The sequence below is a fragment of the Oenanthe melanoleuca genome, chromosome 2 (assembly GCF_029582105.1).
Source record: "Oenanthe melanoleuca isolate GR-GAL-2019-014 chromosome 2, OMel1.0, whole genome shotgun sequence".
Lineage (NCBI taxonomy): Eukaryota > Metazoa > Chordata > Aves > Passeriformes > Muscicapidae > Oenanthe > Oenanthe melanoleuca.
Window position 1 is genome coordinate 34,027,837 of NC_079335.1, and position 14,710 is coordinate 34,042,546.

The following is a 14,710-nucleotide window of genomic DNA, read 5'->3' on the forward strand; positions in this document are numbered from 1 at the left end:
TCAAAAGTCAGTTCATACTAACACATTATTTTGTGATAAGTAAATGTTTGGACTTCAACTTAACTTAAAAAATATTACTGAAGATAACCCTGTAGACCCTCTCAAAGGAAATAGAATTGTGTAGTTCTTGTAGCTAATTCACACTAGAGAGAGGAGCTAGGGCTACTGTGTTTTATGTGCTGTTCCAAGTACTCAAGAGTTTCCTGGCAACTGAATTATGAAATTAAGACAAAATAAGCCCATGCTGATCAAATGACAGCTGTCCTGTGTCATAAATCTTCCAAAGATAAGATAATCCGAGTTGGCTGAGAGGAAGAAAAAATTGACCCTGAATTGAAAATTTTTTCTTCTGGTTGTAGTCACATTATTTTGCTGTAACCATCTGTTCTTATAGAATATTCAGTTTGAGAGGAATCAAAAGTTTAGAGTTATACATGGGTGCTGGATATTTTTAGTAGAGGATTATTGTTAATTTAGTTTACTTTTAAAATTATATTTTTTTTGCCTCAGAAGGCATGATACTTTCTGAAGTGATCTAATGCATTTGTTTTAAATAATAAAAAATTCACTTGGCAAATGTGCTTCAGGTAAAAAGAAAAAATACTGTGGGTGTTACACAAATATATGATAATCTAGAAGTTTTATCAAGATATGATAATCTGGAAACTCAGGAAGTTATCCTGGAGATTTTTCTCCTTTCCCAAAAGCCATCCAATGTTTTTTTTATAAATGCGAATAAACTTTATTTAAGCTTTTAAGCTTTTTGGTTTTTTTTGGGTTTTTTTTGTTTTTTTTTTAAAATAAGCTTTATAGTAAGTAGGTGGCAGCACAGAAGGTAGGGTCTTTCCCAAACAGGGAACAGTAAGTATGGAGGACTGTAGGGAGAGCATAAGGAAACAAACTTACAGTCAGGATGGTAGCCAGTAGTTTCAGGGCAGGGAAGACTTGCTGTCTTGGTATTTTTGCAGGCTTTGTGACAAAGAAAGCTTTGAGCTAGTGCTAACCTTTCACAAAGATTTCCTTCTGTTTCTAAAAAACAGCAAAGGGAAGGAGTAAATAAAATAGGGTGGTTTTGTTTCTTTCCTTTATTTATTAGCTCACAGTGAGAGACTGTGGTGGCAGATGAGCTAAGTGTGACCAGAAAGACTGGGAACTTGGTTGGAAAAAGCCTTGAGCAGCAAAACTTTACGTGGTAGAAAAGAGCAGTGTAATGGTGTGACTCCATAAGAGTAGCTTGCTGTTCAGACTTCTGCAGAGTGGTTTTTCTGTCCAGGCTTTGGTCTCAGACTTTTCCCTTACCCCACCACTTGTCCTAGCAAGCATTTAATCACTTCTAAAACAAACAAAACCCCAAAACCAAGTACCATAGAACCACTTGAGGGTGCTTTTGCTTTCTATGATTTTTACTTTTATTGTTGAGTTGCTGTTAAAATAACACAGGTGGACCTGTTGCAAGGAAGGTGTGTGGGTGGGAGGAAGGCAGAGGTTTTGTTACTCTGTCTCTCAAGGGTATGCTGTGTAGCAGTTTCAGATTTTGAGTTCTGCTTCACTGAGGGTTGAGGTGATTGTCCTCTACTCATCTGTTCTTTCTTTCTTTCTTTCTCTCTTCTTTCTCATGTTGGACATAGTAGTTGCTTGCTCACAGAGAAAGGGGGAGTAACGTGAAGAAAAGTACTAAAATGAGAAAGGAAAGGTTTATTTTTTTAATGTGTGAATTCACTAGGGCTTCAGAGAAGCAATACTGCCACTCCTGATCATAACGTGTGGTTTCTTAGGCTTAGCTGTCATGCCATTGTGATAATGATAGAGAATCAGGTGATGTTGTCTAGGGCATATCATCAAACTGAGCCCTAAATGGAAGCTGTCAAGAGGAAAGGATGTTCAGAAAGTAATTGTAAAATATTTTCTGTCTTGCGTTTGTTCTTATATTTCTACTGGATTGGCATACTAGCAGAAGAGATATGGCACTGAGATTTGAAGTTAGAATGACTAATAGCCTAAGGATGACTCTAAATTGTATGGAAGATGGAAGATATTAGCAAGAGATCAAAGCTAAAAATGCTTATCAGTTTGCAAATGTGTATGGTAGTCATTAAGATTCTTATCTAGTGCCTGGGAAGGAAAAAAATATCCAAAGAAGTGACTATCAAGAGCTCTGTAAACTCTTACATGGTTTGATATCTGCAGGAAGATGCCCTGCAGAAAGACTGATTCCTCAGACTGCACAGAAAATATTATTCAGTGAATTTGGATTAATATTTTAAGGAGGTATGTCTCAGTGTGTGTTTAAAGCATTTCTTTGCCTCCACACCTCTAATCATGTGGTGTGAAAAGAACCAGGCTCTACTATTCATAACAAGCATACTGAAAAAACTTAGGAAATTCAAGCTCTTAAGCCAATGAAAACAAAAGAACACATAGTCTGTCTGTAGCCTTGTCACTTTACTACTAGCTGGCTCTACTTTCTATTATTAAAAGTTGGGGGAAAAAAACATCATAAGACTTTACTGAACAGAGATGGAAGTTAAAATTTAATTTTCAAATATCAGCTTCTTACTTGTGCAAATTTAAGGACACAGAAGGTGACACAAAGGATCAACTTCATGCATGACATCACTAGAACCAGAGAACTGGATCCCCCTGCACCTTTCATTAGTGTCCTAAGTGCTAGGCTTCAACAGACCTTCTCTTCAAGTGAAAAGCTGTACGTGGTTCTTAAACTGGTGTATTAAGTGTGTGTGTGTACATGTGTCAGTGGTATAATTTGTAATTAAGTGAAAGAAATATTAACTAAATCTGAATATATACTGTATTAGGTCCAGACAGTAGTAGTTTGGAAAAAATAGCTGTTTATGCCTGGAATCCACTTGTTCAGCTTGTTTTCAAGAGTGACTGATAATACTTTTTAAGGGGTTTGAGTGAGTGATGGGTATTATTTCTCCACTTCTTGGTGCCGTGTGTATATAGAGGTTCTGACAATGTCAGTAAGAGATTTGAGATGTGGTTTGATTAGAAAATTGCTCAACACTTGAAATAACTTTTGTTTTTAACTGTGATAAATTTTAAAAAGTAGGAGCTTTCCAGTGCTTTCCAGTTCTTTCTTTCTTAACCTAAACATCCCATTAAATGATAACTGTCAAAGTTGTTACTGCTCAAAATTCTCTTGTTCCTTCTACTGGATTACAGTGGTGAATCTGTTGTAAACAACAGCTTGTTGTAAACCAGGCTCTTCCCCTTTATTACCACTGTCCAACACATATCTCTGACAGTGTTTTCAAACGCTGTCCTCAGGTTTCATCTGCCTCTATTTCTGCCTTTTAATCCAGCCTGCCTCTGCTTTACATAAAAACAATTTGTTCCTTACTTCTGTGTTATCTGATCTTTCAGAGGCTTATGTGCTTTTTTTTTTTTTTTTTTTTAAAGAGAAGCAGATATTAGTGCAAATAGGAAGAAATAAGTGTATTTCTACATAGGCAGCAACACAATATTCTAGCATCTACCAAAGAAACACTGTTTTAAAGGGCAATTGTCTTAGTATAGCTGTCTAAATCTCATACTCAGTCTTTGTTCATCATATTTACATTTATTTCTAAAACAGCTTTTCGACCCTTTGGCTTCCCTTCCAGGCTTTGACAGGTAGTCTGTTCCTGTTTTATGTCTAGAAAATTTGAGGATGTCTTCTATTAGTTACTTCTCTGATGGCTCCATTGGTTACTTCTTGCTATTAGATGCTATGAAACATGTAATTCTTAGATATTGAAACCACTCAGTTTAATATAGCTGGTAAATGTTTGGTGTATAAATGGTAAATATGATTTCCAACATGGCTGCAAGAGAATGTGGGAAAACATAATTAAATTGCTGTTCAAGATATGTATTTAGATATATTGTAGAAGTAATCCTGTTTTGGTATTTATTAATTTGAAGACTTTTTGATTGATAAAAGTTTTGACTGGTAAACGTATATATGTGTGTGTGTTTATTTAGGCTTTGCTCACTGCAGTAACATCTCAACATATAGAAATCCACGAAGGAACAGTACTACAGGCTGTAAGAACATGTTACAATATCTACCTAGCAAGCAAAAATCTTATAAATCAAACTACAGCCAAGGCCACTCTAACACAAATGCTGAATGTCATTTTTGCACGTATGGAAAATCAAGCAGTGAGTATCTCAGTATCTTTGTCTAGAAACTACCTCTTGAAAGCAAACCAGCTTGAGAGATTTGTTTAATCATTATTGGTTTTTTGGCTTTTCTAACTTGGGTACTTTGGGGGAAAAAAATCTGGTATCTGATATTTTTCTTCACGTGTTTTGCACTCTGAAATAGGTGGAAAATACAGAGTTTGGTGGTGGGGGTGGCATGCAGGTTTTAAACTTCTCATAGTGGTCTGCTATATTTAATTGATGTATTTCCCTCAAAGGACATCTTGCTTTGGTTTGACTTTACATGTTGTCATAATCCATTAGACAAGTCAGAGAAATTCTTCCCTTGCTGGGGATTCCAGAACAAGGGACCACAAATAAAAGTTTGCCTTGATGTTTTTCCAAGCACTCCTTGTTTATTGTCACATTGTTTATTGTCACATCTACTCCCTGAGTTTCCTTATAGGGCCAGCAGACAACTCTTGGTTCTATGGTTTATGTAGTGTAGTCATCCCTTCTTTGACAGTGAAAGTGTGAAGTATGTGCTAGTTGGGAAGCAGCCCTATTGTAATGGATTATCCCATGATACTGCAGTTATTTATGATTAAACAAAGGTGCATTTTCTTAAACTGTTACTGTGTAAGCAGAGACAATAGAGGTGCCATCTTTATAAAATAATGAGTATATCTTATTGTTTTATTTTGATAGTGAGCTTCTTGTGTGTTTGCAATGCTTTTGTAGCTTCAGGAAGCCAAACAGATGGAAAAGGAAAGACACAGACAGCAACATCATCTTCAGCAGTCTCCAGTAAGCCATCATGAGCCTGAGTCACCTCAGTTGAGACATATTCCAGCACAGGCTGATCAGCTGTCCAAAGACCATGAGAGAGAGCTTGACCACAGCGCAAGTGATGTGGACAAGAACCTTCAAGAAGATATTGAAGCAGAAAATGGATCTGACATTTCTAGTGCTGAAAATGAACAGACAGAAGCTGACCAAGCCACAGCAGCAGAAAGTAATCAGTGTGTATTTCTGTTTCATGGAGGGAGGGAAAAGGTCTGTGAAAAGAAAGGCTTGAGGATTGTCTCCTTTCTCTAGCCCAAATCTGGAGCAAGGCATAAGTTTTCAAGTAGTTGAGTAATGCAAAATGCCCATTTGTCCTTGTTATCAGTGTCCCTCAAGAGCACACTTAAGTCCTGTACTCTGTTGGAGTCTGTATCAAAAATTCCTTTTTGCATCTGTGTAATATGGTGAAAGTTTTTTGAGAATAACATCTCAAAGCTCTCAAGTTTTCAGTGTTTTAATGTATGTGAAAGTACAAAATTGATGTGTTTTATTGGCATAGGTCTCTAGATTAATTGCCATTTACAGGCTAACCACTGAAATTCTTACATTCTGTAAATACCTATTTTTGAAGCATCCAAACATTTATTCTGAAATATTAAGTGCAAGTGAAATACCTTCTTAATTTTGGAGTTTCTCATTAATCTTGTTTGTGTTTGTTTTTCTTTATAAAGATCTTTCTAAAGCTGATGGAGGAACATATGATGGTGAAAGCAATGAGTGTGAAGAGAAGGCACAAGAAATTGTAGAAAGTATTGTGCAGGAAATGGTGAACATAGTAGTTGGAGGTATTATATTAATATGTATCTAGTCAATATCAACTGTGGTCTGGTTCTTGACCTTAAGAATTATTTCACCAGTTTCAAATATTTAACTAAAATTTGTCATCATTTAAATATGACTTACATGCTAAAGAAGACAGTTGTACTGCCAAACTTTAGCTTTGCATTATTTAACAGCAAAGTGGACAGGAATTCATACATTGATTTACACTCTATGTTGGAGACTAATGTTCTTTTAAAATAAAATTTCTTGGTGGTTTTTTGTTTTTGTTTTTTTAATTATTATTTTATTTTGTTTCTGTGTGAATAGTCTTCAGAAATGGGTCCCTCTCTGTAGTAGCAGTGTCTCACTATATTTTTCAGTTTCTTGTTAATTGTTTATCAGACTAGTGAGTGATGTCCCATACCAATACTTCTGGGAAACTTGGTAGATTGCTTATCCTGACAATGTGAAGTTAGAAGTAAATTTCTTACTGTAATTATCATTGGTGGGAATTAATAATATTTGCAGTTTTCATATTTCTGTAGTGCCATATAAATTCTCTGTCTTAAGTGCCTCCTTATGTTTTTTTAAAGTGTTTAAATTTTGATTTTAAAAGCTCTAATTTTTAATCTCATAAAATGTTTGTTAATAATTTTTACATCTTTTTTGATAGATGTGGAAGGGACTGCGAGTGGTGATGGTACAACTGTATCATTAGAGGATGGCAGTGACAGTGAAAACATTCAGGCAAATGGAATTCCAGGGACTCCTATTTCTGTTGCTTATACACCATCTTTACCCGATGACAGATTATCTGTCTCTTCCAATGATACTCAGGTACAGGCAGATATAAATTAGGAAATACTGAAAAAAGTATTATGTTTTAAATGTTGCCCAATGCTTGTGCAGAGTGATTAGTATAATTCCATAAAATAGGTTACTGAGATAAATTTCAAGAATTAAGTCATATTACTCTACTTCAATGCACTATTTAAATGAAATTTTTCTGAAAAAATTTTGCATGTGATGTCCTTTTTATCCCAGCATGTCTTAACTTGTCCAGTGGAGTTCACTGTTTTAAGAGAACTCAGTTTCCTGTTTTGTGAAGTATTCCTGAGAAACTGTAAAACTAGTATTCAGTATACATAGTGAAACATATGGCAAATTGTACACATGCCCATGTAATTTTAGTGTGCTCTTTTCAATCAATAAATAGAAATTTCAAGCTGATAGCATGATCTTAATGATTTTAGTGATTTTAGATCAAGAGTTTTGTGTCTGAGAGGATTTGATTTTCATTAACAAAATAGATGTAAAAATATTTTCTCTGTTATATGAGACGTGTAGACTTGTCAGCTGACCAAGTATATCTGCTGTCAGAGTAATAGATGAGTAAAAAATGAGTAATTAGGTATGAGAATAATAATTATAAGTTCAAAAGTTTACAGTCACATAGGCCATACAAATAAAAGAAAAAGACTTAACATTAAACAATTAAATGTTAACATTAAATGTTGCTTATGTATGGAACAATAATACAGAATTGCAAGCTTAGTAATAGGGGTGTTTATTGTACCATAGAAATTTTATCAAATGTATCTGGCAACAGATGGGTAACTATTCATGCTCTATTGAAATGTCAAGTGTTTGGGTCTTTTTAAACTGGTTACCTACTGAAAGTGCCTGGCAGCAATTCACTGCAAATTACCCTACTTAAACTTGACCTACCTAATTTCATTCTAATTAATTCTGACTTTTTACTGAGTAGGCAGTTTTTAGTAGTGGCTTTCATTTCAACTGGACTTCAGAAGTTGGTTTTTTTTTAATCTTGAGACCATAAAGCTAAAGTGAATTGGTTATACTTGTATAATATATTAACTCTTCATTGCTCAGAGGTGGGGATTTCCCTACACACCCTGCTAATGCAAAATGGAATACTGAAATATGTTAACTTCCTTAGGAATCTGGAAATTCTTCAGGACCTACCCCTGGTGCTAAGTTTTCCCACATTTTACAAAAGGATGCCTTCCTTGTATTCAGGTCACTGTGTAAACTCTCTATGAAGCCCCTGTCTGATGGACCACCAGATCCAAAGTAAGTAGAACTTAAAAGTTTTCTTAATAAATCTAACAATAAAAATAATTTCTTTTTTGTGAATCTGTTAGTGAGAAACTAATGGTATGGTGTAAAGAACCTAGAAACTCTGGAAATGTACTTTTATGTTTTAATGCATCTTTTGTGTACCTGTTGAGAAGCTTCTTCACGCTTACCCTTTTATAAATACATTTTCTTCCTAGTTGCTGTTTAGAATGCCTTTCAGAAGGGTTTGTATAGAAGATCATCAGGTCTTGCTCTGCTTTGTCTTTGCTCTGCTTTTGGTACCTTCTAAGTTTGTAACTGTTGCTGGTTGTGCCCTATAATTTCTTTCATCTCTTGCTCTCTATCCAAGACATAGCTCTATACTGGCCACTGGGAGGAAAATTTACACCAGCTGAAAACAGCACATTTGTGTATCCAGTTTATATCCTCAGCTCTACTTCATCTTAATATTATCTCCTCACCTGGAGCTGATAGTGGTTATGATAAATTCATGATACAGTGTTTCATTCTTTTGTCCAGGTTGGACAATTCTGTCAGCCTACTTAATCAAAACACAAATGTTTGATAACAATATTTTTTTTGCCTGTTTCTTCTGATTGAAGACACTTTGTCTTCAGTTTCATTTATAGAATTGTTTGTAGTAAAGCAAATATGGAGTATTCTCTGTAGATGGATGCCAGTATTAAATTTGAGTGTCTGCAGAAAGGTTTGCTTTCTGATCTTGGATTTATATGCATATAATTTATATGTATTTTATTTGCACATTAGGAACAATTGCTAATAATTTTCAAGAGGAGTGTTTTTTTGTTCTAAGGAGTTTTAAGAGATCAGATTGAAACTGTAGTATAATTTCAGATGACAGTGAAAGGCCTGGTATTCTTCAAACTAAAATCAGCTTTACTGTTCCAAGTCTAACTTTTAAAGCAGGTAACTTTAAGACAGTTTAGTTTAATCAGTGATGTGTGGTGTAGATTTAATAAGCTGAAAAGGTATGATGTAGTCAAGAGGGTTTGAAGGTTTAGTCTAGAAATGTTTTTAAATTACCTAACTATGCACTATGGAAAGTCAGGACATTAGAGAATAAAGACTGAGGCATGAGGCTTTTTCTCACTGTTTCTGAGAATTGTGTTCCAGGAAATGCCATGAAAATCCTGTGGTTTTAGTATTCTGAGACTAAAGCTGTCCATTTATTAAAGGCTTTAAGGATTAACTTCTCTTGCAAGAGCAGTAATAGCTATTGAGGCACTTGGAGAATCTCATCTGAATCCATGGAGTCTTTGACATTTATATTAGAACTGATGAAGCTCTTCATACAAAACAAATTGGAGAAAAGGGTATTTAGGCCAACAAAAATTCACTGCAAATACTTTTGAAATATCCCATATTTGGAGAGGTGCCTAGAATTTATCAGTGGTTCTGTGGCATTGATGACCTTTTGAACTATTACTATGCTGTAATTGGAAGAGGAGGTGTAGGATATCTATGGCATTTTGAGAGTCTTATGTGCCCCTTTAAAAATCTTATTTTCAATGAAATTTGTTATGAAGTCTGTAATGAAAATATTTTTAGATTTTAGGTAACTGAACTTGAAGCTTTAGCTTAAAATCACAACTCTGGGAGTTAAGACATTTTGCTTTCTGGGAACCTGATTAATGTCTTTGTTTCCTTTTTTCTGGAATAAAATAAAATGAGGGTGAAATATAGCTTGAAGGCTTGCTTGCTGATTTTTATTTTTATCTTAAACCTCTTCTAAGTTAAATGAGCTTTACACATCATACAAAATTGTTAAGGTCAGCATGTCATGATTTCATGTGGGAGCTGACACTTGCTGGAAGTAGGCAATATTTAATATTTTATTTATGACTGAAGTTCTCCTCGTATTTAAATTCTTACATTCCATTACAAAGTATGGTCTGGTCAGGTGCTGTCTGCACACCTGGTACCATGAAATACAATATCAAGCCTTTTGCATCAAAAGAGATTATGTCAGCTCCCATGCAGTGCCAGCATCAAGCGTTTTCTTGAAGTTGTCTTAAAGAGAGCAGTTTTGGATTGACTTTGACCTGTAGCCCATTAGGAAAAACATGAAGGACAAGTTCCTCACTCAGTTTGACTGGCTGTTTTGTTCTCAAAAGTATTTTCAGAGGAAGAGTCTACTGTTGGAATTACATTTTGAGTTTGAAATGTCTGTAGATTGATTTCCCCATCTCACTTTGTTGGGCAGAAATAATTGAGTTTATTTGCAACATACTTAATATTAATTAGCATTTTTAGCTTTAACTAGACTGGAATTACTTTTTTTTTTTTTTCTTTTTTTTTTTAATTAAGCTTTTATATTTGCACTATATAGCAAATATCAAGCTACTCTGTGTGTCACAGACTTGAAGCACTCCTTACTGTGTCTGGGCTGTACTGGATGAAAAATTTCCTGTCATTGTTCCCTATGTTTTGTAACTGTCCTCTGTCAGGAGTGGTTATTTAATGAAAGCTGGGAACTGTCCTGTTGGGAAAACCAATTGTGTCCATACCTGTTCTTCAGAATAGAAGCAGTCTTTTTTGAAATGATCAGGAGTGGGAAGGAGTATTAGGAGAGAATGGTTTCACCTGGAATGCTATTTATTGCATTGGATTTTAATAAGTGCAGATTTTCTTTATGCTTTTTCCATGTGTGGTTTGAGGGTTTTTTGGCTGTTTCGTTGTGTTCGTTGTTTTGGAGTTTTTAGAGCAGAAATAGTAGCACAGTTCTGCCATGAATTCCAGTTTACTTGAGTCTGTGAGAATGTTTACTGCGGAGCACTTGACAACACTGCAGTTGCCTGACTTGGTGATTGCCCTGCTTAAAACAGGAATGTTTTGTGTCTTACCTGCTCTCAGAGTGGGATGGGCCCAATGACCTATTAGTGCTGTATTTGAGGAATTCAGTGTTGGCAGGAAGTATTGTGTTTATAGTTCTTCTTCTTTCCATGCTGATGGAAATAGAGGAGGAGAAGGAATTTCCACCTTTTATTAGTCAGGGTTTGGAAGATGGGTTGGATTTTAGATGGGATCTTCCAAAGCTCTGTTAACAGGAAAGAATGCTCCTTCATCCTCTGGCTAAAAGGGCAGCATTGCCTCTTGTTGCTGCTGTTCTGTGGTGCAGAAGAGAGAGTGGTTCAACAGTAATTTTTCATTTTCTGGAAAAGATCTTGCCTGCATTCTTGGTTGAAAAATGAACAATTAAACAAGAAAAGACCCAGCATCTTTTTTTAAACCCTTTCTGCAAATGGTTGTGTCAAATTTGAGTCTCTCTCATTAGTATTCCACTTACAAAATCATGGTTTGTATTGACTTTTCAGAAGAATGTTGTTTTTATTTTTTCTGGCTTACACTGTACTGATGTGCTACGTTGTTTTGTTCTAGATCTCATGAACTGCGATCAAAGATTCTTTCATTGCAGTTGCTTCTGTCCATTCTGCAAAATGCAGGACCAGTCTTCAGGACAAATGAGATGTTCATTAATGCTATAAAGCAGTACCTCTGCGTTGCACTGTCAAAAAATGGAGTCTCATCAGTTCCAGAAGTTTTTGAACTTTCACTTTCCATATTTCTGACCCTCCTGTCAAACTTCAAGACTCATCTAAAGATGCAGATTGAGGTACGTTACATTAATTTCTAATTTAATGTGTGTGAGGTGTTAAGTGAACATTTGTTTATATTTGTGTAGCTTGGTCTTGCTTAAATAAATTTGTTTTTCTTTGTGACTCACAGCTTTTGTGTAAGACTTGCCAGATTTTCCTTACTTTGAAGTTTTCTGTTGGGTGTGGCATGGTACTATCATAGAGTGTTTCTGAAACTCAGAATTGAGTAGGTTTGTGGCTAAGCTCAACCAATGTTCAGTTCTATATTGTGATTAAGAAAGCTTATCCCAGCACTGCATATTATAAATCAAGAAAATGAATGCACTCAGGAAAAGAGTGTATAATATATGGTTTTGCAAAAGATTTTTAGAATAAAAACTAATGTCATGAAAAGCATTGTGGATACTCTTGGAGATCACTTGAACAGATCTCTTTCTCTAGGAAAGTCCCAGCTATTCCATTATTGCAGCCACTTCCCTTTGCTCATCAGGGCCTCTGTCAGTATATGTCCTGAATAAGATTATCTCATTTCTTCTAAAGGTGTGCACACAATTTACTCTTTGGACTATAAGTGGAGATAAGTCCATATTCTTTGCCATAAATTCTCTGAGTCCTAGCAGGCATTGGAAATTTTCAGTGGGTCAGTTCTAAGTCATAGAGAGAAGGAAGATGGATCACCATATGGGCCATTCCCATAAGAGTTGGACTTAATGATTCTTGCAGATCCCATCCAGCTCAGAATATTCTGTAATTCTGTATGTGGTGGGTTTGTTCTTGAGATAAGTTTTATGTGAGGTACAAGTGGCTTCTCAGAACAACTTTGTCCCGTTCAACCACATGGATACCCTCTTGTGGTGTCCCATGTGTTAAAGATCTTAATTCTGTGGTGAATAAAGTAGTACTGTGTGCAAAGTGTCCCTGCTGTTTTATTTTAGTAATTTTTTGTTTGGGGAGTCAGGTGGGAATACTGAAGCCCACAGATTGCCCCATCCATGTGAAGCTAAAGTATGTGAAGAGATGCTTAGAAATGTGGATAAATCTTGCTGTTACAAGGACCTTGAATTCAGAGATATCTTCATCTGTGGATGTCATTGTAAAAATTGATGTGTTATGGCAGCTTTGGAGGAAGAACCAGATTTTGACAGTAGCTTGTCATAAAATGATTGTGTTCTGATCACTTACCAGGCTATTTTGATACTTCTTTGGGGAAAAACAGTAAGATTTCCAGTATATGGTTGAGCATATATTGGATAGAAATGATTGAATGTGCCTTTAAAACATGACGCATTTGGAAAAGTTTCAAGGCCAACTGTGTGCTCCCCAAGACAGCAGTGTGTATGCAGTGTTGGCACATCAGACAGACTGGGTGGAGCTGTTTCAGTCCCACAACCTGCCTCTCAGAAAGTGTTGGACTTCTGTGTTCAGAGAGCTTACAAGTCAGCCTGTAGGTGGTGAACGCACTGCAGTCGGCTTCCCTGACAGAAATTTGATAGGTTTCCATTACTGCCAGCCTTTCACAAATTCCTAATAGAAAATGAAGACATATGAGGTAAACTGGATATAGGATGCCCTACACTAATGTGGCGGATTCTAGAGTATGCTAACTTAGGACCCACCACATATCAAGGCTACTTTTCCTCCTTGTGAATAGAAAACTCAAAAACTTGATACTGAAGTACCCATCTATTACAAAGTATGGGGTACAGCAGTTTCTAGAAACTCGTTTCTTTCTCCTGATTGTAAGCTAAGAATTCTTTCAGCTACGGATCCTAAAGGTTATTCAGAAGATGTGGGCAGACATGTAGATAACTTCACATGCAGTTTGTGTCTTAGAGCTGTAAGGAGAGACATATGCTCTGATTTATAATATGCAAAATCTATATATTTTGGGATTCAGGCGCATTTTTCATCTGTGTAAGAATTTTCTGGCAGTTTCAGATTCTGTTGAAAGTGACCCTCCCATGGCCTGTTGACTTACATATTTAGCTAACACTGCCCTCTAACAGTAAAATAGTTTGAGTTGTACCTTAGTTGTAACTGAATTCTGTAATTCTGAATGGGTTAATGAATATATTTGCACCAAATCAAATCCCAGGTATCTGTCAGAGGAGTTTGGGTGTCATCTAGCTGTACTTACCATTGCTACCCTTTCATAACAGTGAATAAGCTACCTTAAAACTCACGCTTCAGTTGACCAAACATAATAAATAATTAGCTCTTTTCTGGTTTAGTTTTCCAGTATATTAGAAACAAAGTCTCAACTCTGTGGTGTGCATTGCAATAAGTTATGTAGTAATAAGTAGCATTTTTAAATAGCTGAAATGTAAACCATAACTATGGTTTTGAGAAGTTTCTCATTCCAGAATATGCTTGACCAAAGATGACACCAGAATCAAGAAGTCAGCTTGGTCTCTGTGGCATAGGGATCTGAAGTGTATCTCTTGATAGCATGGAGAGCTTCCAGCTATTTTCTTTTCTAGCTTAGATTTGGGTTTAGTTTTTGTCCCTGAAACCTTTTTCTCTACTTCATCAGTGACTTCTTTTTAAAATATTCTACCAGAAAAGAAATACTTTTGCTGGTTCCAGAAAATATATAAAATTAGTGTCTTCAGTAAAAAATCAGAAAACACCGAATGTGTGACTGAGGGTTACTCACAGCATGACATGTATTAAATTTTTGTCTTTCTCTGATTACTTAAAATTGTGGCTAAAATCAGTCTAGTACTCTTAAGTATGCTTAAGTACATGCAAGTCTTTGAACTGTTATGTGTTGAACTCCTTAGGTTTCACAGGGATGCTTTCCTTATTGAGACAGCTGGCATTGTGCTGCATGCCTCTATTTCTCTAAATTTAGAGCTCAATAAAATGTTAGCACATTTTGCTTGAGGAAATAGCTTTCCACCAAAGTTGCCTAAAAGTCAGTGTTGCTGTTTTTCCCCAGATGTATGACTTAAAGTGGAAACAGCCTTATGTTTTTCTCCACCTAGCTAATAGTATAAAAATCTCTGTAAAAATTCTGTGTTATGAAGGAACAGTCAATATTAAAAAGAAGGGTAGGTTTATATTTGGTGTTTGTGTGATGGATTTGGAGGAGTGGCTTGAGACTCTCAGCAGCCCTCTGGTAAAAGTATGTGTTGTGAGTTTGGAAGCCACAAGTGTCTGTGAAGAGCTGAGCTCTCAGAAGTACAGAACAGTGATGTAATACCCTGTAGCAGTTCAGTTTTGCGTTCAGGTGC

At 35.9% G+C, this 14,710-nt stretch overlaps 1 protein-coding gene across 2 annotated transcripts in view; it reads left to right on the top strand.

Annotated features, from left to right (window-relative positions):
• Positions 1–14,710, top strand: part of ARFGEF1 (ADP ribosylation factor guanine nucleotide exchange factor 1) — an 84,396-nt gene that overhangs the window by 34,187 nt on the left and 35,499 nt on the right. For both annotated transcript variants that reach the window (XM_056486070.1, XM_056486071.1), the window contains exons 5-10: positions 3,988–4,167; positions 4,891–5,164; positions 5,667–5,780; positions 6,431–6,594; positions 7,718–7,851; positions 11,257–11,491. In XM_056486070.1, coding sequence (XP_056342045.1) covers positions 3,988–4,167; positions 4,891–5,164; positions 5,667–5,780; positions 6,431–6,594; positions 7,718–7,851; positions 11,257–11,491 — 1,101 coding nt within the window. The remainder of the gene's footprint in view (positions 1–3,987; positions 4,168–4,890; positions 5,165–5,666; positions 5,781–6,430; positions 6,595–7,717; positions 7,852–11,256; positions 11,492–14,710) is intronic.